Consider the following 22,015-nt stretch of genomic DNA (forward strand, 5'->3'; position numbering starts at 1 on the left):
AGTCGTAAAAGGGGCATAATTTTGTAAAAATGGGAGAAAGGGTTATGGAACTTTCATAGTGCTTATCAGCTCGTAAAGTGAACAAGTGCATGAAGTTTCAATCCATTCCCATTAGTGGGTACTGAGATACCAGCTTACATACAAAACCTTAACCAAGAATTTCTAAGTCGAAAAAGGGGCATAATTTTGTAAAAAAGCAAAACAGAGTTATGGAACCTGTGCAATGTAGGTCAGTTTATCACAGTGAACAAGTGTGTGAAGTTTCAATCCATTCCCACAAGTGGTTACTGAGATACCAGCTTACCTACAAAACCTTAACCATGAATTTTTAAGTCGAAAAGGGGGGATAATTTTGTCAAAAAGCAAAACAGAGTTATGGAACCTGTGCAATGTAGGTCAGTTTATCACAGTGAACAAGTGTGTGAAGTTTCAATCCATTCCCACAAGTGGTTACTGAGATACCAGCTTACATACAAAACCTTAACCAAGAATTTCTAAGTCAAAAAGGGGGCATAATTTTGTCAAAAAGCAAAACAGAGTTATGGAATCTGTGCAATGTAGGTCAGTTTATCACAGTGAATAAGTGTGTGAAGTTTAAAACCATTCCCACAAGTGGTTACTGAGATACCAGCTTACATACAAAACCTTAACCAAGAATTTCTAAGTCGAAAAATGGGCATAATTTTGTAAAAAAGCAAAACAGAGTTATGGAACCTGTGCAATGTCATTGCTGACGCAGACGCCGACGCATGGGTGAGTCCAATAGCTCTACTATTCTTTGAATAGTCGAGCTAAAAACTGATCCTTGTTTAATCCTGTTTCAGTCAAAATGCCACCAACATGCAATAGAAATCAACACAAAAAGCTGCTGAAAATTTATGAAACAAACAACAAAAGTCATCATCTGAAACCCCTTACATCCCTGAAGTTTCATCTAATTCTACACCAACTGCAATTACTTCAGCAGATAGGCAACAGCTGATAGAAGAATTGGTCCAAAGTGTTACCAAGAGTATGGTGGAAACTTTGGTCTCTATGAATATGCTGCCCATAACAAATTCTTCTATAAATCCATTGGAGCCTTCTTCTTCATCAGAAACACCTCCCATTTCCCATGTCAATCCAGTGATGTCTTCTTCTTCATCAGCAACACCTTCCATTTCAAGAGGTATAACTTCTCCACATATTATATGAATATTGACAACAAAATGAAGGGAAAAATATGGGCAAACGAGTACGTGGATTTATCCAATTTGTTGCAACCCAATACTGGACATACTGACGAGAAAGATGCTTTCAGATTTGTTGAATCTACATCTGGTTTAGTTACTCTCAGGAGAGAAAAAGCCCCGTGACAAATAACAAGCCAGCCACAGTGGTTTACTGCTTTTCATACGTATGTTGCAGTATACGCCGAAAAGTTTCCAGAAACAACCCCTGCATTAATGCAGTATATGGAAACTATACGAAAACTTGGACAGAGGGTTGGCAATGATGCAGCGCTGCAATATGACAAAACCTTCAGGCGTTTACGACAGGATAACCCATCATTAGCCTTTGAAAGCCTGCACACTGACACCTACAATGATGGGTTGGCCATGGGTATAAGCCGCCAGTCAGCTCAGAGAATACGTCTGGGTTGTGCCTTTCGCCAATCAAAATCTCCAAATCCCTGTAACAGCTTCAACAATAACAACAGGAAATGTATCCGGAAACAATGCCCCTACAAACATGTTTGCCAGCACTGTTCGGGCCTGAATGTAAATGTTCATCAATAAATGTAAAATATAGGTATCCGCATGTCATAATGTAAGGACATGCGATGCATTAAAAATTTAATGTAATGTACTTCTCCATCAAAACACTATAAAGATGCCAAAAAGAAGTTGCAAATTCTTAATGGGGAATTAAGTTGTTTCTCAAAGAGAAAACTCAGATAATTGCAGCTTGGTCAAATGACTTTATAATATTCATCACCATCTATACCCTCAAACACCTGAGGGAAATTCACGGTTTATAACAATATATGGTTAATATAATAAGGCTTGCAGCCTAAAGAAACTTGTAAATAATTATTACTTGACTTGATTTGAGAGCAGAAGGTCCTGTAGAAGAAAACAACAAAAGAAAAAGGAGCTAAAACCAGGATCCTTGTGAAATTGTAGATATCATACCAGGACACGATGGAGCTGAGAACTCACCTTCCAACTCTGAGGTATGGGTTCCGGGGAGATTTCATACTATGATGAGCAGGGGAAAGATACAGATAAAACTAGAACTGTCACAGGAGTGACTCATACCCCCACCATACGGTCTTGTCACAGAAGAATGGCAACCATAAGGAATCTTAAAATGTTTTTACTTTTTACATAGGACTTATAATAAAAAAGTTAGAAAAATACCTAAAATATTGAAAATCTAAAAATAGGATTTCTAAAAATAGACTAATTCCTGGAATTTAAGGGGAAGAAACTCAGTACAAAGGTTAAAAAAAGGTTACTTCCCTTTGGCTCTAAGCCAATCAGAATGAGATATAGTGAAAATACATCAAAATTAACCTTAAATTCTAGGTATAAGGGGACACAATTCAAGAAAAATAGTGTCAGAGTTATGCACCTTGTGTCACATGATGTGGGTGATGAGGTGGAACATCTATTTTAAGTCTGAATCAAATTCATTCAGTAGTAATTAAGATATAGTGAAAATACATCAAAATTAACCTTAAATTCTAAGTAAAAAGGGGCATAATTCATGAAAAATTGGTGTCAGAGTTATGCACCTTGTGTCACATGATGTGGGTGATGAGGTGGAACATCTATTTTAAGTTTGAATCAAATCCATTTTGTAATAATTGAGATATAGTGAAAATACATCAAAATCAACCTTAAATTTAAAGTAAAAGGGGACATAATTCATAAAAAATTTACGTCAGAGTTAAGCACCTTATGTCACATCATCTGGGTGATGAGGTGGAACAACTATTTTAAGTTTGAATCAAATCCATTAAGTAATAACTGAGATATAGTGAAAATACAACAAAATTAACCTTAAGTTCTAAGTAAAACGGGACATAATTCATGAAAACTTGGTGTCAGAGTTATGCACCTTGTGTCACATGATGTGGGTGATGAGGTGGAACATCTATTTTAAGTTTGAATCAAATCCATTCAGTAGTAACTGAGATAAAGTGAAAATACATCAAAATCAACCTAAAATTCTAAGTAAAAAGGGGCATAATTCATAAAAAAATGGTGTCAGAGTTATGCACCTTATGTCACATGATGTGGGTGATGAGGTGGAACATCTATTTTAAGTTTGAATCAAATCCATTTAGTAATAACTGAGATATAGTGAAAATACAACAAAATTAACCTTAAATTCTAAGTAAAAGGGGACATAATTCATGAAAACTTGGTGTCAAGAGTTATGCACCTTGTGTCACATGATGTGGGTGATAAGGTGGAACATGTATTTTAAGTTTGAATCAAATCCATTTGGTAATAACAGAGATAATAGATATCGGGACGCGACGGGACGGGACGCGACGGGACGGGACGCGACGTGACAAAACTGACTCCTATATACCCCTCTCAAACATGTTTGGTGGGGGTATAAAAAATTCACCAAGGCAAACTTCAACATTATCTGGGATGGAAAATGAGGGATGAGAAGCCAAGATCTTAAATCAGCTATCCAACATGGACTATATAAAGGTTACAAACCAACTGTGATCATCATCCATGTAGGAGGGAACAATGTGTCTTCAGCCAACACATGCAAAATTATTTCAATGTTGTATAAATCTATTTTCGGTTTTTCCCGTTGTTTGGACAAACATTCTGCCAAGTTTAAATTGGAGGGACACACCCAAAACCCCTGCCTCAGCAAAAACAATGGATCTTAAAAGAAAAAGAATAAATAGAAAACTTAAACAGAAAATTCTACAGTATGTGATGGGACGGACATTAAACCACCAAAACATAACAGAAATTTGCCCGATTTCTATCGCAAAGATGGTGTTCATTTATCAGATACTGGAAATAATGCATATCTTTCAAATGTAATGGAGGCAATTTCAATTTTCACTCAGGATGATTCTTACAAATCAATAAATGTAGGTTAAATTGCGAATAAACTAGACATGTCACTTTTGCTAAAAATTCTTTCTTTTAGATGCCCAGAAGTTGGAGGGCGAAGATGAGTCAGGGAGAGATGGCATAGAGGTTGTCAACCTTTCAGATTTATAGATGGAAAGAAATGACAACAGAAGAGACAATGTAACTGATTTTAAGCAGATGATTTCTGAATCCATGGCTCTACCTAGTATGAATAAATTTTCAGAATTTGTCATTCAAAAACCTGAACTGATTCAGTGTGATTGGGATTCTTTGGCTATGAATGAAATTCATCAAAATGCGGTTAATTAAATCAATTTGAAGAAAACCACTAGTCTTGTTTGATTATTTAAGGTTTTGGCCAACCTTTATTTTATATCAACTGTATGATCTGATTTTTCAATTATGAACCTAGGGTATATCCCTTGGATGGAGTTAATCCCAGAAAACTTAATATAACTGGGCTGGGATGTTTTGTTAGATTGTTTCAAAGTTTTGGTGTTGCGCTATTCTAATGTTCTGTTCTTGCATTTATTTTTTTATTCAAGATGGAAATACTCACTTTATTGTAGAATGGAAAAGGCATTCAATGAAATTATGTTATCGAAAGGCGGCAACTCAACTAAATGTTATAGTCTCTAGAAAGACAAAAGAGAACCTATACAAAGGGCTTAAAACCACGATCATTTTTACAGATCAATTGGTATCCCCCTACAGTTAATGCCAAATTAGATTTAGGTTGGGTAAGCCCTTACAGGGTCCTTAAACATCGTACACTTGCCCAGTTTGCGCATGCAAACTTTGGCGCAAAGAATATGTGGCAAGGCATCTCAGAAAAAAAAAACACAATTTTGGACCCCCCCACCCCAATCACTTTCAAACCGAAGAAGAAGCCAACAAGATTTACATCTACCCTGATGGAGTTCTTCTGTATCAGATTGACCACTGGGAGAGATTGGCAACAAAGCACCGCCAAGCACCCACACCCGGAGAGACAGACAAAGTGATCCAATTCGACAATTATGGAAAGACTCTTGGCAAAAAATACAAAATGAAATGAAAATTTGAAATGAATACAGAATATTGTAATTTTAACTAGGTTTTTAGGTTGTTATAGACGTTTTAAAAAGTTTAATTATGTATTAAAGATGACAAGTCGTATCAAATTATTTTTTAAGAGTACATGTTTTTCAAGTTGACAAAATACGGTTAAAATTTTGTTGTCAATTTAAAATTTTATGGTTTCAAAGAGTAATTATTGTCTAACTATATCCAATTTGGTATTTGTTATTTGGTCTGAAAGTTTATTAAAAACTTTGAAATTTAGTACTCAGTGAAATTTATGTTAAAATTCATATGCTGAAGCTGACGTTTAATAAATATGAGCCATGCCATGGGAAAACCAACATAGTGGCTTTGCGACCAGCATGGATCCAGACCAGCCTGCGCATCCGCGCAGTCTGGTTAGGATCCATGCTGTTCGCTAACAGTTTCTCCAATTTCAATAGGCTTTAAAAGCGAACAGCATGGAGCCTGACAAGACTGCGCGGATGCGCAGGCTGGTCTGGATCCATGCTGGTCGCAAACCCACTATGTTGGTTTTCCCATGGCACGACTCATATTGCTTTTTTAGTAGATAATAACAGCTCATTTCTTAACTTTAAAATTTTCAGTTTTGCTTATTCTGTATCTAGTAAACATAATAAAGGCTATTTCACTTATGGGTGTCGAATAATCTTCATGTAGTTCTGTAGTACACTGTTGTATTTCCATTTCATGGTAAACTTTTGTTGTTGTTTGCTTTTTAAGAAAAGCAAGTATAATGTTTTGACTACTGTGCAAAATATGTTAAAAAAAAACAAAAACCTGTAGATCTTAATCTATGCAATATCCAAATACTGAATGAGTTATGCACGTGTGGACTGGCCGTACCGCTAACAAAATCAGTTTCTGCACATTTGTTGTTTTGTCTAGTATACATAGATGTAATGTTATTTCGGATACTGTATTGATGAAAAACCTACTTATAAAATTGTTCTAACAAGTTATATTACTTTAACTACTGAATCAATCTTTTGTCACATTATCATGGAGAAGATACGCCACCCCCTGGGATCAAAATTCATAGCTCTGAGCTTTACCTACTGAGCTAAGTGGACAGACTTTTAAAAAAAGATGATCTACGAACAAAAAACAATCACAAAAGCTTGCCAAAGTTCCTACCTCAGGCAGGCTAAAACATTAGTTATTTAAAGCTCAGAAACAGCCAAAGCGGTATTCTTTCAACAAAAGATGATCACAAACACTTGCCTAACGCCTGAGGTTCTACCTCTGGCAGGCTTTATCATTAAAAACTTAATGGCTAAAAACAGTCAAAGGGTTTCTGAAAGATATTCTGCGGACAAAAGACGATCACAAAAACTTGCCCGAGTTACTATATATACCTCAGGATGGCTAAAGCATTAATCTAAATGCCCACAAACAGTCAAAGATTTAAAGCTATTCTTCAAACACAGGATGATCACAAAACTTGCTTGAGTTCCTACTTCAGGCAGGCTAAAGCACTAATAACTTAAAGCCCCAAAACAGTTAAAGGGCTTTTAAAGATATTCCTCGAACAAAGGACGATCACAAAAACTTGCCTGAGTTCCTACCTCAGGCAAGTTAAAACAATAATAATTTAAGGCCCCAAACAGTGAGCCATATAATATCATCAAGAACCTGAACTTGTTTTCTGAATACTCTGGTCCAGATTCACGATCTTTGGAATTAACCCGAGTGAGTTCAATCCTGTTATTACACTGACTGGTTTTATCACAACTTGGTCCCCATGAACCAGTCCAACAGTACCAGGAATTGTTGATCCAGACTGGTCCATTGTAGTAATTGTAGGCTGGTGATTAATTGCAGCAGAATCTTCAGACACAGCCTGCATATCAGTGTATTCTTCAATATTAAGAGGTGTGACATCATTTAAATCACTACCCAAAGACACTGAAAAATTAAAATGACCCAATAAGAAAAGTGTTAGTATAAAGCACATGCATGAGAAAACAAGACATGGAAATTCCCTGAAAACCTGGATTTTCAAACATTTTCTGGTTTCAGTATTAGTGACCTAATGAGCAGAAATCATTTTTCTATTTTTAGTAACACTAATCACTAATATGATCCAAAGCTAGTTTGTTATACTTCAGTTCGGTGACAGTATGTTATAAACCAGATACACCCTTTTTGATGATCCATGCAAAAAAAATCATTTTTAATAACTGTGACCTTGTGCATGATCTTCCTTAAAAGAAAAAGTTTAAGCCAATACTTGTCTGCCGCCTTTATGAATTTATACATTCCTAATGGTTAAAAAGACAATCACCACAGACCACAATGATGGAATTTTCAATGTATGCTGCATGCAGACTATTAAGTCATGCTGTCCTTGACCCCACTGACCCCTGACTTGGACTTTCTATAAGCTACCTATACCCAAGTTTAATTTCAATACATTAATCAAAATTAAAGTTCCTGAAATGAACTTTTTTTTTCTTTTTTGCAACAGTGACCTTGACCCAAATACCAACCTTGGTTCTTACTACAGGCTACTTGTCAAGCTATAGGCCTTGTTCTATTTCAATAACTCAACCCAAACTTGTTACTGAGCAGAAATGATAAACTTTACACTGTCCATCCACCTACCTGCCCAATGACATCACTAATCTAATAACCAAGTTTTAACTTTTCATGTACTGGGTGGGAACGAGTATCCCTACAGGAACAGTTTCAATAACAGCTTTATGACAGTCTTTTTCAAGCTACTGTTTCCTTCATATCATCCAGATGATTGTTTTAACTTAGTTGGAAAACACAATTGTCAACAGGTTAGTAAAAACATTAAATGTAGTCACACGACTGAACATATGGTGCCAATGTTATCTCTGTTTTATGAGGTGTAGTTGTCATTTCTGTGTCGGAACGTATTATGTAGCAATATGCTCACAGGCAGGGGAAAGCAAATACATAAACTGACTGCTCCTATATGACCAAGATAACACTAATTGTTATCATTATATACTCATTTTTACTCTACCAATGGAACCAAAAACATCAATATTTCTTCATACTTTTGTCTGAATTTTGGGTGCATAACAACATTTAAATGTTTGTCACAGTTATTTTCTTAATTACGTTCTGTTCAGGTAACTGATCAAATCAAAACTATTTTATTTATATGTAGATAGGTGATACTTATTTAATAATTCTAAAACTTTATCAGCTTTGCATCAAAAAGTATGTACTCATTCCTTAGAAGAATAATATTGTGCTCTTAGTCTCAAAATATATTCACTGCAGAATTTCTAGATACAAAGCATTTACCTATAATAATATTTTCATTATCAGTCCTAAAAAAGTTACTGTTTATCAGACATAATACTAAAATTTAATATTTAATATTAAGAAATTTACACCTACTCATTTCAGTCCCAAGCTGACCTTGTGACCTTTGTTGCATAGTAACCGGACAATCTTTATGTGCCAACAGCAATGTTTTCAAATTTGCTACTTCGCCACGTAATTTCTTGATTTCTGACTGAAAATATAAATTAAGATTTTTTTTTGAAAAAAAAAAAAAAAGAACAACTAGATACAACGGGACAGCTTGATAGCTTCCTAACATTGGAGAATTCTACATATCTTGAAGAGTATAAAACCAAGTAAAGAAGAGCAGCCTGAAGATGAGCAAATGACCAGTGACCTTAATCACTGGGCCAAAGAGGCTGCTACATAGATTTGTTTGAGAATCACTGAAACCAAATATATACAGTATTAATTCAAATTCTAAAAGCATTTAAATCTGCAGCATTGCTCATATAAAATATCTTTAAATACAATTTGCCCAACCTGGCAACTGAAACAGAAATATTACTTGGCTTTTTGGTTTTGCTTTTGAGCACTTAAACCCGCTGGACTCTTAAACAAAATAGTACAGATATGAAAACATAATTTCAGTGGCATCAACGAGTAGTTTCATATGGCACCTGGTATAAACAGACTCTAGATGCCTTCAAAAATATTTTTAGATATGCAGACACCTGATCTTCTACAACAAAGGTTTACTCACACATAATTTATTATTGACCGAGGACAGATCATCAGCTTTTTTTTCCAGAGTCTGTACCCAATGCTTTCTCTTCTGTCGACACCTTGCTGCAGCAGCCCTGAATATATCCAAACATGAAGTTCTGTACACAACGTAAGTCAATGCTATGCAAAACTTGGCTTCGTACCAGTCACTCCTGTCAGCTTTCATTGAAATTAAGAGCTATCTAATAGGCAAGCCAATGATTACTGTGAAATCATTTAATTTCGTGGGCATGAAATTTCGTGGTTTTGGTCAAAACGGCAATTTCGTGGGGATATGAATTTGTGGATTGCAACTTTTGAACATAAAATGAATGGGAATTTTACTTGTTCGTTTGGATTAAATTTTGTGGATTGACTTAACCACGAAATCATCAACAAGAGGACCATGATGGTCCTGAATCGCTCACCTCTTCCCACATGACCCAGTTTTGAGTATGACGTCGTTTTTTTCTATTAATTGACATAGTGACCTAGTTTTTGAGCTCATGTGACCCAGTTTTGAACTTGACCTAGATATTATCAAGATAAAAATTCTGACCAATTTTCATGAAGATCCATTGAAAAATATGGTCTCTAGAGAGGTCACAAGGTTTTTCTATTATTTGACCTACTGACCTAGTTTTCGAAGGTACTTGACCCTGTTTTGAATTTTACCTAGATATCATCAAGGTGAACATTCTCACTAATTTTCATGAAGATCTCATGAAAAATATGGCCTCTAGAGAGGTCACAAGGTTTTTCTATTTTTATACCTACTGGCCTAGTTTTTGATCGCATGTGACCCAGTTTCGAAACTGACCTAGATATCATCAAGATGAACATTCAGAGCAATTTTCATGAAGATCCATTGAAAAATATGGCCTCTAGAGAGGTCAAAAGATTTTAACAATTTTAGACCTACTGACCTAGTTTTTGACCGCAGTTGACCCAGTTTCAAAATTGACCTAGATATCATCAAGATGAACATTCAGACCAACTTTCATACAGATCCCATGAAAAGTATGGCCTCTAGAGAGGTCACAAGGTTTTTTTATTATTTGACCTAATGACCTAGTTTTTGACGGCACGTGACCCAGTTTCAAACTTGACCTAGATATCATCAAGGTGAACATTCTGACCAATTTTCATGAAGATCCATTCAAGGGTATGGCCTCTAGAGAGGTCACAAGGTTTTTCTATTTCAAGACCTACTGACCTAGTTTTTGATCACAGTTGACCCAGTTTCAAACTTGACCTATATATCATCAAGATAAACATTCAGACCAACTTTCATACAGTTCCCATGAAAAATATGGCCTCTAGAGAGGTCACAACGTTTCTTCATTATTTGACCTACTTACCTACTTTTTGACGGCACGTGACCCACTTTCGAACTTGACCTACATATCATCAAGATGAACATTCTGACCAATTTTTATGGAGATCCATTCACAAGTATGGCCTCTAGAGAGGTCACAAGGTTTTTCTATTTTTAGACCTACTGACCTAGTTTTTGACCGCACATCACCCTGTTTCGAACTTGACCTAGATATCATCAAGATAAACATTCAGACTAACTTTCATACAGATCCCATGAAAAATATGGCCTTTAGAGAGGTCACAAGGTTTTTCTATTATTTGACCTACTGACCTAGTTTTTGAGGGCACGTGACCCAGTTTCGAACATGACCTAGATATCATCAAGATGAACATTCAGACCAACTTTCATACAGATCCCATGAAAAATATGGCCTCTAGAGAGGTCACAAGGTTTTTCTATTATTTGACCTACTGACCTTGTTTTTGAGGGCACGTGACCCACTTTCGAACTTGACCTAGATATCATCAAGATGAAGGTTCTGACCAATTTTCATGAAGATCTTGTGAAATATATGGCCTCTAGAGAGGTCACAAGGTTTTTCTATTTTTAGACCTACTGACCTAGTTTTTGATCGCACGTGACCCAGTTTCGAACTTGACCTAGATATCATCAAGATCAACATTCAGACCAACTTTCATACAGATCCCATGAAAAATATGGCCTTTAGAGAGGTCACAAGGTTATTCTATCATTTGACCTACTGACCTAGTTTTTGAAGGCATGTGACCCAGTTTCGAACTTGACCTAGATATCATCAAGATGAAGGTTCTGACTAATTTTCATGAAGATCTTGTGAAATATATGGCCTCTAGAGAGGTCACAAGGTTTTTCTATTTTAAGACCTACTGACCTAGTTTTTGACAGCACATGACCCAATTTCGAACTTGACCTAGATATCATCAAGCTGAACATTCTGACCAATTTTCATGAAGATCTTGTGCAATATATGGCCTCTAGAGAGGTCACAAGGTTTTTCTATTATTTGACCTACTGACCTAGTTTTTGAAGGCACGTGACCCACTTTCGAACTTGACCTAGATATCATCAAGATGAAGGTTCTGACTAATTTTCATGAAGATCTTGTGAAATATGTGGCCTCTAGAGAGGTCACAATGTTTTTCTATTTTTAGACCTACTGACCTAGTTTTTGACAGCACGTGACCCAATTTCGAATTTGACCTAGATATCATCAAGGTGAACATTCTGACCAATTTTCATGAAGATCTTGTGAAATATATGGCCTCTAGAGAGGTCACAAGGTTTTTCTATTTTTAGACCTACTGACCTAGTTTTTGCCGGCACGTGACCCAGTTTCGAACTTGACCTAGATATCATCAAGATGAACATTCTGACTAACTTTCATAAAGATCCCACAAAAAATGTGACCTCTAGAGTGGTCACAAGCAAAAGTTTACGGACGGACACACGGACGCACGGACGACGGACGCTGCGTGATCACAAAAGCTCACCTTGTCACTATGTGACAGGTGAGCTAAAAATTAGTCCCCCACGAATATTAATGATTTCACAGTACCAGTCTGTGAACTGACTGGTGTTCACCATCTAAAAATGTTTATCTCACTTTAAAACTTTGGTACACATAGAATAACAACTGTGCAACATACTGTTTCAATATTTACCAAAATCTATTAACAGATCATTCTTAAGTGACCACTTTTTGGCAGTTTTTTGTGTGGTCTCTTCGTACGATGTCTACTATACACATATCCAACAGGGCTTGACTTTAACTCTGTAGAGCACTAGCTCATAGGGAGACTATTCAACTATTTTCATCCTTGCCCTAACCAAATTTTTGGTTGCCCAAATGTAACATGGTGATGTAATGAGATATTACAATGCAGTATAGCAACAAAAACAGTAGTACACGATTTGCTTAGAGGTATTTCATGGACTTTTTCCAGACAAGCAAATGAGTCTGATTTTTTGCCTATCTGCACTCTACTCTTACCTTCCCCAGGCAATAGGGCAGTCCTAAAGGTCAATCCCTGTCCTATACAATGAAAGGGATCTATATATAAACACATACCTGTTTCTCTCTAGAAACTTCTCCCTCTTCATTTCAACATCTGTGCTCTCAGATGTACTTAGTTCACCACTGTTGTACGACCTGTAATTGAACATTGCCATATGTTGTAAAATAGATATGGCAACCAAGCTTCTCATAACTGTAGTAAAATTGGAACTGTAAACTTTTAACAGTATAAGTTACAAGTAGTTTTAAGGACTCCTACTTATTTAAGCCAGTCCAATTAGCTGCAGAAGAAGAACAAGTAATATTGGTAAAACCAATGGATGCATCCCGAAATTTGCATATTAAAAGAACAAACATGAAATTTTCTGACTGGGCACAGAGTTTGATTATGGGGCATATCTGATTGAAAACTGATTTCAAAGGATAATGAAGAATATGTGCACACCTCCCCTTGAGAGTGAAATGAATTTTTGCTGAATTTTTCTGAAATTTTCATGAACTCCAGGCAGTGGTTGCTGAGAAATACCCCTGACTATGATGATGCTACAGGTTACTAATGTTAACTAATCAAAGGGTAATAATCAGTGAAAAAACTAGAAATTGCTTTTGTAAAAAAGCACATGTCTCCCCCAATGCAAAGTCCTATAGGCAAGAAGTCAATAGGGGTCAGGAGCAAAAGTCAAAGAGACACTGATGGCTGGCTGCAATAGGGACCATCTACTTTGCATGTCCAGTCATCCCCCTAAATTTCAACACTATTGGCCTAGTGGTTCTCAAGTCACTGTTCAGGCCCCTGTGACCTTGATCTTTGATCAAGTGACCTCAAAATAAATAGGGGTCATCTACTCTGCATGTCTAATCATCCTATTAAGTTTCAACATTCTAGGTCAAGTGGTTCTCAAGTTATTTTCCAGAAATGATTTTACATGACCAGGCCCATGACCTTCACCTTTAATAGACTGATTCCAAAATCAATAGGAGTCATCTACTCTGCATGTTCAATCATCCTATGAAGTTTCAACATTCTGGGTCAAGTGGTTCTCAAGTTATTGATCGGAAATTGTTTTCCATGTTCAGGCTCCTGTGACCTTGACCTTTAACAGAGTGACCCCAAAATCGATAGGGGTCATCTACTCTGCATGTTTAATCATCCTATGAAGTTTCAACATTCTGGATCAAGAGGTTTTGAAGTTATTGATCGGAAATGGTTATCAATGTTCAGGCCCCTGTGACCTTGACCTTTGACGGAGGGACTCCAAAAACAAAAGGAGTCATTTATTCTGCATAAACAATCATCCTATGAAGTTTCAACATTCTGGGTCGAGTGGTTCTCAAGTTACTGACCGGAAATAGTTTTCAATGTTCAGGCCCCTGTGACCTTGAACTTTAACGGAGTGACTCCAAAATCAATAGGGGTCATCTACTTTGCATGTACAATCATCCTATGAAGTTTCAATATTCTGGGTCAAGTGGTACTAAAGTTATTGATCGGAAATGGTTTTCAATGTTCAGGCCCCTGTGACATTGACCTTTGAAAGAGTTATCCCAAAAACAATAGGGGTCATCTACTCTACATGATCAATCATCCTAAGAAGTTTCAACATTCTGGGTCAAGTGGTTCTCTAGTTATTGATCGGAAATGGTTTTCAATGTTCAGGCCCCTGTGACCTTGACCTTTGACGGAGTGATCCCAAAATCAATAGGGGTCATCTACTCTTCATGACCAATCATCCTATGAAGTTTCAACATTCTGGGTCAAGTGGTTCTCTAGTTATTGATCGGAAATGGTTTTCAATGTTCAGGCCCCTGTGACCTTGACCTTTGATGGAGTGACCCCAAAATCAATACCGGTCATCTACTCTTCATGACCAATCATCCTATGAAGTTTCAACATTCTGGGTCAAGTGGTTCTCTAGTTATTGATCGGAAATGGTTTTCAATGTTCAGGCCCCTGTGACCTTGACCTTTGACATACCCCAAAATCAATAGGGGTCATCTACTCTTCATGATCAATCATCCTATTAAGTTTCAACATTCTGGGTCAAGTGGTTCTCTAGTTATTGATCGGAAATGGTTTTCAATGTTCAGGCCCCTGTGACCTTGACCTTTGACAGAATGACCCCAAAAACAATAGGGGTCGTCTACTCCAGCAGCCCTACAACCCTATGAAGTTTGAAGGTTCTAGGTCAAATGGTTCTCCAGTTATTGCTCGGAAATGAAGTGTGACATACGGACGACCGGACGGACGGACGGACAGGGCAAAAACAATATGTCTCCCCCCTCTGGGGGAGACATAATTAACAAACCTAAACATGAATAAAAATAAGCATAGTAAAGCTTCCTATGAAGTATGGCTGAATTTCAACCAGTGGTTTCTAAGAAATATTTTAGACAATGATTGTACTATAATATACTATTGTTAAATAATCAAAGGGCAATAATCCGTAAGACAGTCAAGCTCGACTATTCGAAATATTGTCACAGAAGCAGGAAATTATTACCCAAAATGTTAAATATCAAAAGAGTTTTAAGTTCAAAACTGGACATAATTTGACCAAAATGTATATCAGAGTTATGCACTTGATGCTATCAACTAGTTTTATAACCCCGAAGAAACATGTTAAGTTTCAATTCCATATCAGCATTAGTTTTGAAGATAGTAACTTGCATGTAAAACTTAACCAGAATTTTCAAAGTCCAAAAGGGGGCATAATTTGCTCAAAATTCATGTTAAGAGTTAAGGAACTTGACCCAGTGAGGTTGGTAACTGACCTAGAAAAAGAACAAAGAAGTTTCAAAGCTATATGCCTTTTGGTAATAGCTGTATGTACTTGCATGCAAAACTTTAACCAGGATTTTCTAAGTCCAAAAAGGAGCATAATTTGCCCAAAATACATGTCAGAGTTATGACACTTGATTCTATCAACTAGTTTTATAACCATGAAGACACATGTGAAGTTTCAATTTAACAGCTGCATTAGTTTTGGAGATAGTAACTTGAATGTAAAACTTTAACCAGGATTTTCTACTGAAACTCAAACTGCTTTATTTGATTAAACGCCTAATTTTACACATAGTATATTCACTGGCGTAGTACATTAAATTATACCAGATTTATATAGCGCCCAAGGCGCTTTACATAATTCAAAGTTCTAAGTCCAAAAGAGGGCATAATTTGCTCAAAATACATGTCAGAGTTATGGGACTTGACCCAGTGAGGTAGGTAACTGATCTAGAAAAAGAATAAATAAGTTTCAAAGCTATATATATGCCTTTTAGTAATAGCTGTATGTACTTGCACGCAAAACTTTAACCAGAATTTTCTAAGTCCAAAAGGGGGCATAATTTGGCCAAAATACATGTCAGAGTTATGGGACTTGGTGATATCAACTAGTTTTATAACCCCAAAGACACATGTGAAGTTTCAATTCAATATCTGCATTAGTTTTGGAGATAGTAACTTGCATGTAAAACCTTAACCAGAATTTTCCAAGTCCAAAAGGGGGCATAATTTACTCAGAATACATGTTAGAGTTATGAAACTTGACCCAGTGAGGTTGGTAATTGACCTAGAAAAATAAACAAGTTTCAAAGCTATATGCCTTTAAATGATAGCTGTATGTACTTGCATGCAAAAACTTAACCAAGGTGTGACGCCGACGCCAGGGTAAGTAGAATAGCTAGACTATTCTTCGAAGAGTCGAGCTAAAAATTAACAAACCTAAACATGAAGAAAATAAGCATAGTAAAGCTTCCTATGAAGTATGGCTGAATTTCAACCAGTGGTTGCTAAGAAATATTTTAGACAATGATTGTACTATAATATACTATTGTTAAATAATCAAAGGGCAATAATTCGTTGAAAAAAATCATTTGACCAGAACACAAAGACAATATGCACATCTCCTCTAGAGAGTGAAGCTTCACTAAATTCCAACCAGTGGTTGTTGAGAAATACTCCTGACAAGAATTGTACTACAGTATACTATTGTTGAATAATCAAAGGGCTAAAACTCAGTGAGCAAGAATTTGTAACAGAGTTATCAATGTCCCCCGCCTAGTATATAGTGCAAGAAATCCAAGCATAAAAAGGAGCACATTGTTCACCTTCTGGCATGAAACTTTGCACAGTAGTAGACAAGTATAAAGCACTTCATGGAAAATGGTTTGTGAAAATCGAAGATGTCAGCTAAAATCCAAGATGGCCTTCATAATTAATTTTTTGTAAGAAAATGGCAAAACGCGTATTATGAAAAAAAATTTAAACATTGGAATACATGTACTATGGAATATTACGCTATGCTTCAATTACGTCTGCGATTAATATTGAACAAGAGCTGTCACTAATGGTGACAAATGCCCCCACAGCACCTTGACCTTTGACCTGGTGTCCCCAATGTCAGTAGGGGTGGTGTACTCAATAAGTACTATCAGCATGTGAAGTTTGAAGGTCCTGGGTGAAGTGGTTCACGAGTAAAGTGCCTTCATGCAAAATGTTAACGTTGGCCCGTGACCTTGACCTTTGACCTGGTGACTCCAAAGTCAGTAAGGTTGGTGTACTCCTAAAGTACTATCAGCATGTAAAGTTTGAAGGTCCTGGGTGCAGTGGTTCGCGAGTAAAGTGCCTTCATGCAAAAAGTTAACATTGGCCCCTGTGACCTTGACCTTTGACCTGGTTACCCCAAAGTCAGTTGGGGTGGTGTACTCAATAAGTACTATCAGCATGTGAAGTTTGAAGATCCTGGGTGCAGTGGTTCGTGAATAAAGTGCCTTCATGCAAAAAGTTAACGTTGGCCCCTGTGACCTTAACCTTTGACCTGGTGACCCCAAAGTCAGTAGGGGTGGTGTACTCAATAAGTACTATCAGCACGTGAAGTTTGAAGGTCATGGGTGCAGTGGTTCGCGAGTAAAGTGCCTTCATGCAAAAAGTTAACATTGGCCCCTGTGACCTTGATCTTTGACCTGGTGACCCCAAAGTCAGTAGGGGTGGTGTTCTCAATAAGTACTATCAGCATGTGAAGTTTGAAGGTCCTGGGTGCAGTGGTTCGCGGGTAAAGTGCCTTCATGCAAAAAGTTAACGTTGGCCCCTGTGACCTTGATCTTTGACCTGGTGACCCCAAAGTCAGTAGGGGTAGTGTACTCAGTAAGTACTATCAGCATGTGAAGTTTGAAGGTCCTAGGTGCAGTGGTTCGCGAGTAAAGTGTCTTCTTGCAAAAAGTTAACGTTGGCCCCTGTGACCTTGACCTTTGACCTAGTGACCCCAAAGTCAGTAGGGGTGGTGTACTCAATAAGTACTATCAGCATGTGAAGTTTGAAGGTCCTGGGTGAAGCGGTTCGTGAGTAAAGTGCCTTCATGCAAAAAGTTAACATTGGCCCGTGTGACCTTGACCTTTGACCTGGTGACCCCAAAGTCAGTAGGGGTGGTGTACTCAATAAGTACTATCAGCACGTGAAGTTTGAAGGTCATGGGTGCAGTGATACGCAAGTAAAGTGCCTTCATGCAAAAAGTTAACGTTGTGACTAACGAACGAACGAACTAATGGACTGACAGTTGAAAACTAATATGCCTCCCTTTTGGGGCATAAAAAATAAATATGGTGCAACCACCAAAATCTTCTATTATTTGAAAATGGCAAAATAATTGTTTACAAAGCGCTAAAGGGATGGAAATCTGAACAGTTATATATAACATAATATATACCCTTACATAATCCAGACAACCATATCGAGACAAAATCCATTCTGGCCACCTTATTCCAGATGGCCAGCACTATGAATCAATTAATGATTTCACTACTGAAAGTTCTTTTCTAAAGAATACAATATTGTATATATTGTCCCAACTAAAAATTCATATAGTCTTGACGATACTAAACACCTGTTTCCCTTTGTTTATGAATGAATGAAGAAACAACAGTTCCTTCAGACATGTATTTAGAAGGTACATGTCAGATCAATAATGCAAATGTTAGTGTACATTGCAAAAAGCACAATGGAAAATTCTTTATATTGCTATTTGTTTGTTTACGAAACTTAGATGAAAAGTGTAAAATAACTTTGCAAGACAGACACAGTAAACAGATATTTTCAAGTTTTATTCATGATAGGTGTATAAAAGGTAAAAATTAACAAATTTTGGCTCTGTCAGGGGTCAATTAGCCACAGTAACTCCAGAACCTGTGATTGGATCTGACAGATTCATCATGGAATCTAAGATCTGTTGTTGATAAAGATATTGTGCTAATTTGTATCAAATCAAACCATAAATGAAGTCTCCACATGGCTGCAAAAGCCAAAATAGCAAATTTTGGCCCTTGAAGGGACCATAACTCTGGAACCAATGATGGGATCTGGTCAGTCTTTGAAAGGAACAGAGCTATTATGCCAATATAAGTTGTGTGCAAGTTTGATTAAACTCAATTGCAAAGTATGGTTTCTATCATGTTCACAAACCAAAATAGCAAATTTTGGCCCTTTAAGGGGCCATAACTCTGGAACCCATGATGGGATCTGGCCAGTTTTCAAAAGGAACTGAGATATTATGCCACTACAAGCTGTGTGCAAGTTTAATTAAAATTGTTGCAAAATGTGGTCTCTATCGTGTTCACAAGCCAAAATAGCAAAAATTGGCCCTTTAAGGGGCAATAACTCTGGAACCCATGATGGGATCTGGCCAGTTTTTAAAGGAACTGAGATATTATGCCAATAAAAGTTGTGTGCAAATTTGATCAAAATCAATTGCAGAATGTGGTCTCTATCATGTTCCCAAGAAATTGTGGATGGATGACAGACGAAGGGCGATCACAGAAGCTCACCTTGTCACTATGTGGTGAGTGACACCACGGGGCATCTACTTGTAGGACAATCTCAAAGCTAGTTGTAATTAGACTCCATTCTGCTGTTATAAAAGGGGAAGAAACCTGCACTTCCCTTGAAAACAACGTTAGGGCTAACAGGGTCTGGCACCTACAATTTCCAAGGATAAAGTAATTGCCATTCAATAAGTAGTTTAGAGGCTTGTTGTTCTTTTATATGACAGAACATGTGCAACAGAATCAGTGTGTCAATACTGTCAGAACAGAGCTGTTAACACAGAAGAGACAGCAGATTAGTCATATCCTTCCTTCACTGGCACTGCTACTACTGCATACCATATATTAATATTTGATAGAATTCAAATGACAAATCTATACAAATCCATCAGCTGTAAATTACACTCTGCATACAAGCATCTACTTACACTGATGCACCTGGTGATAAGCCAGCTTCGGGAGAGGAAACGGTTGCTGAGGAACTGACAGCACCCGGAGACCACTGTGGCTCACTTTTTACCTCCCCTCCATAGAACAGTTTCTGATTGCTTGGTGTCGTCTGCTGTTGAATTGCTGCTTTCAATCTCTGAAATTTATCATTGAAAAAGACATGTGGAGACAAAATACCTAAATAAACTAGAGATGCTTTTGAGAAAAGCGCATGTCTCCCACAACTGCCCCTATGAAAAATGTTAGGCTCTCTAGATGTTTTAGACGAGTGGATCCAATTAGATGGTCTGGATGAGTGGATCCAATCAGTAATTCAAGGGCCATAAATCAAAAGTGCCTGGGCCGATTAGGCTAGTTATCGAATTTGGGTAAGGTCTTATGGCCTAACACATTTTGTTCAAGTTTGGTGAAGATCGAATGAGAAATATTCGACTTAGAGAGCGGACAAGAGTAAACAGATGGATTTTTTCGGTAATTCAAGGGCCGTAATTCTAAAATGCCTAGACCAATTTGGCTAGTTATCGAACTTGGCCAAGGTCTCGTGGTCAAACACATTTTGTTCAAGTTTGGTGAAGATCAGATGAGAAATGTTCAACTTAGAGTGCGCACAAGAGTAAAAAGGCCAATTTTTTGATAATTCAAGGGCCGTAACTCCAAAATGCCTGGACCGATTTGGCTAGTTATCGAACTTGGCTGAGGTCTCATGGTCAAACACATTTTGTTCAAGTTTTGTGAAGATCGGATGAGAAATGTTTGATTAAGAGTGCAGACATGAGTAAAAAGGCCAATTTTTCGATAATTCAAGGGCCGTTACTCCAAAATGCCTGGACCGATTTGGCTAGTTATCGAACTTGGCCGAGGTCTTATGGTCAAACACATTTTGTTCAAGTTTGGTGAAAATCGGATGAGAAATGTTTGACTTAGAGTGCGGACAAGCTTTGTGACAGACACACACACACACACAGACTGGAGTAAATCAATATGTCTCCCACACCACTGTGTGGTGGGAGACATAACTAGCCATGTGTGTCCATAAGACAACACCGGACTAAGTAAACTTTTATTTTACATTGGGTTGGGGATACCCCGAGTGGTGTGGGTTTGAGTGGGGTATAGTAGTGTTATTTGTAGAGCGACGCAGCGGGACGCCCCGCCCTGACCTTTTTACGGCCACGCTGCCTTTAAAATGTGCCCTCCTGACTTTGATCTTCTGCTAAATCCTGCCCATTATCCTGGAGACAATTGCCTCGCCGATTTTTTGATCAGCAAATTAAGTCACCACGTGTGCACACAGTCCATGAGAATCAATGAAGTGTTAAAATTAATCGATAAAAGAGTACTGATCCTTTGTACTGTCAAAATGGTGCAAATTAATGAATTGTCTGCAAGCCACCAGCTGATTACCAAGCACGTGAAAAGCACCCTGTACGATTTCTTCATGCAAGACGAAATTAGACCTTTGTTTGATATAATAATAAATGTATATCAATGCAGTCTGAACCTACCGTAATTTCATTTGGAAAATGCACAAATCTGATGAATTTCAAAAGCAAAAATAAGTTTAGAATGTCCATTCATGATTCTAATTACACCCAATGTTGTATGCAATTTTTCCACAATTCCTTCAAAAAAGCTAACTATCAGAGTATTTTTCTTTATGATAAGTAACATCAAAATCGAAGGAACTATCTCCCATTTACCCTAATGCATCAAGTAAACCAAGTAAAAAACACTTTCAGACGACATTCCGAAAGTGTACCAGTATCCGGATATTTCATTTTGGATATATTTTTTCACAGAGTTTTATAGCACTTTTCTGTTAAAGAAATATTGACAAAAGACCTAATCAATATAAAATGAATTTAAAATTTGATAAATATTAGTTTACAATGTGACCTGAAACAGACCTTTTCATTATGTTGTAACATGTTGCATGGTTTCAAGCTTATGTACATATAAAGGCCTCCACTATTTCATATTCACATGAATAAGTTGAGATCCTTGGTGACATTTTTAAGAAAAATGCTTGACTGTTATGACCAGAAGTACAAAGTAATGTAAAAACCGATTTGTAAACTCTGTTACTAGTTTTGGGAAGATAACATTTACCACTTCATTCTTTGATAGTTTAAGTGTGCAATAATC

General features: G+C 37.2%; 1 protein-coding gene across 1 annotated transcript in view; it reads right to left on the bottom strand.

Annotated features, from left to right (window-relative positions):
* Positions 1–5,795: 5,795 nt before the first annotated feature.
* Positions 5,796–22,015, bottom strand: part of LOC123559510 (cyclic AMP-dependent transcription factor ATF-7-like) — a 44,806-nt gene continuing 28,586 nt past the window's right edge. Inside the window, exons 8-12 of the mRNA XM_045351393.2 lie at positions 19,849–20,006; positions 12,662–12,742; positions 9,232–9,328; positions 8,583–8,700; positions 5,796–7,109 (exon numbers count right to left, since the gene is read on the bottom strand). Of these exons, the coding sequence (XP_045207328.2) occupies positions 6,829–7,109; positions 8,583–8,700; positions 9,232–9,328; positions 12,662–12,742; positions 19,849–20,006 (735 nt within the window). The 3' untranslated portion in view covers positions 5,796–6,828. The remainder of the gene's footprint in view (positions 7,110–8,582; positions 8,701–9,231; positions 9,329–12,661; positions 12,743–19,848; positions 20,007–22,015) is intronic.

This window comes from Mercenaria mercenaria, chromosome 10, assembly GCF_021730395.1.
Source record: "Mercenaria mercenaria strain notata chromosome 10, MADL_Memer_1, whole genome shotgun sequence".
Lineage (NCBI taxonomy): Eukaryota > Metazoa > Mollusca > Bivalvia > Venerida > Veneridae > Mercenaria > Mercenaria mercenaria.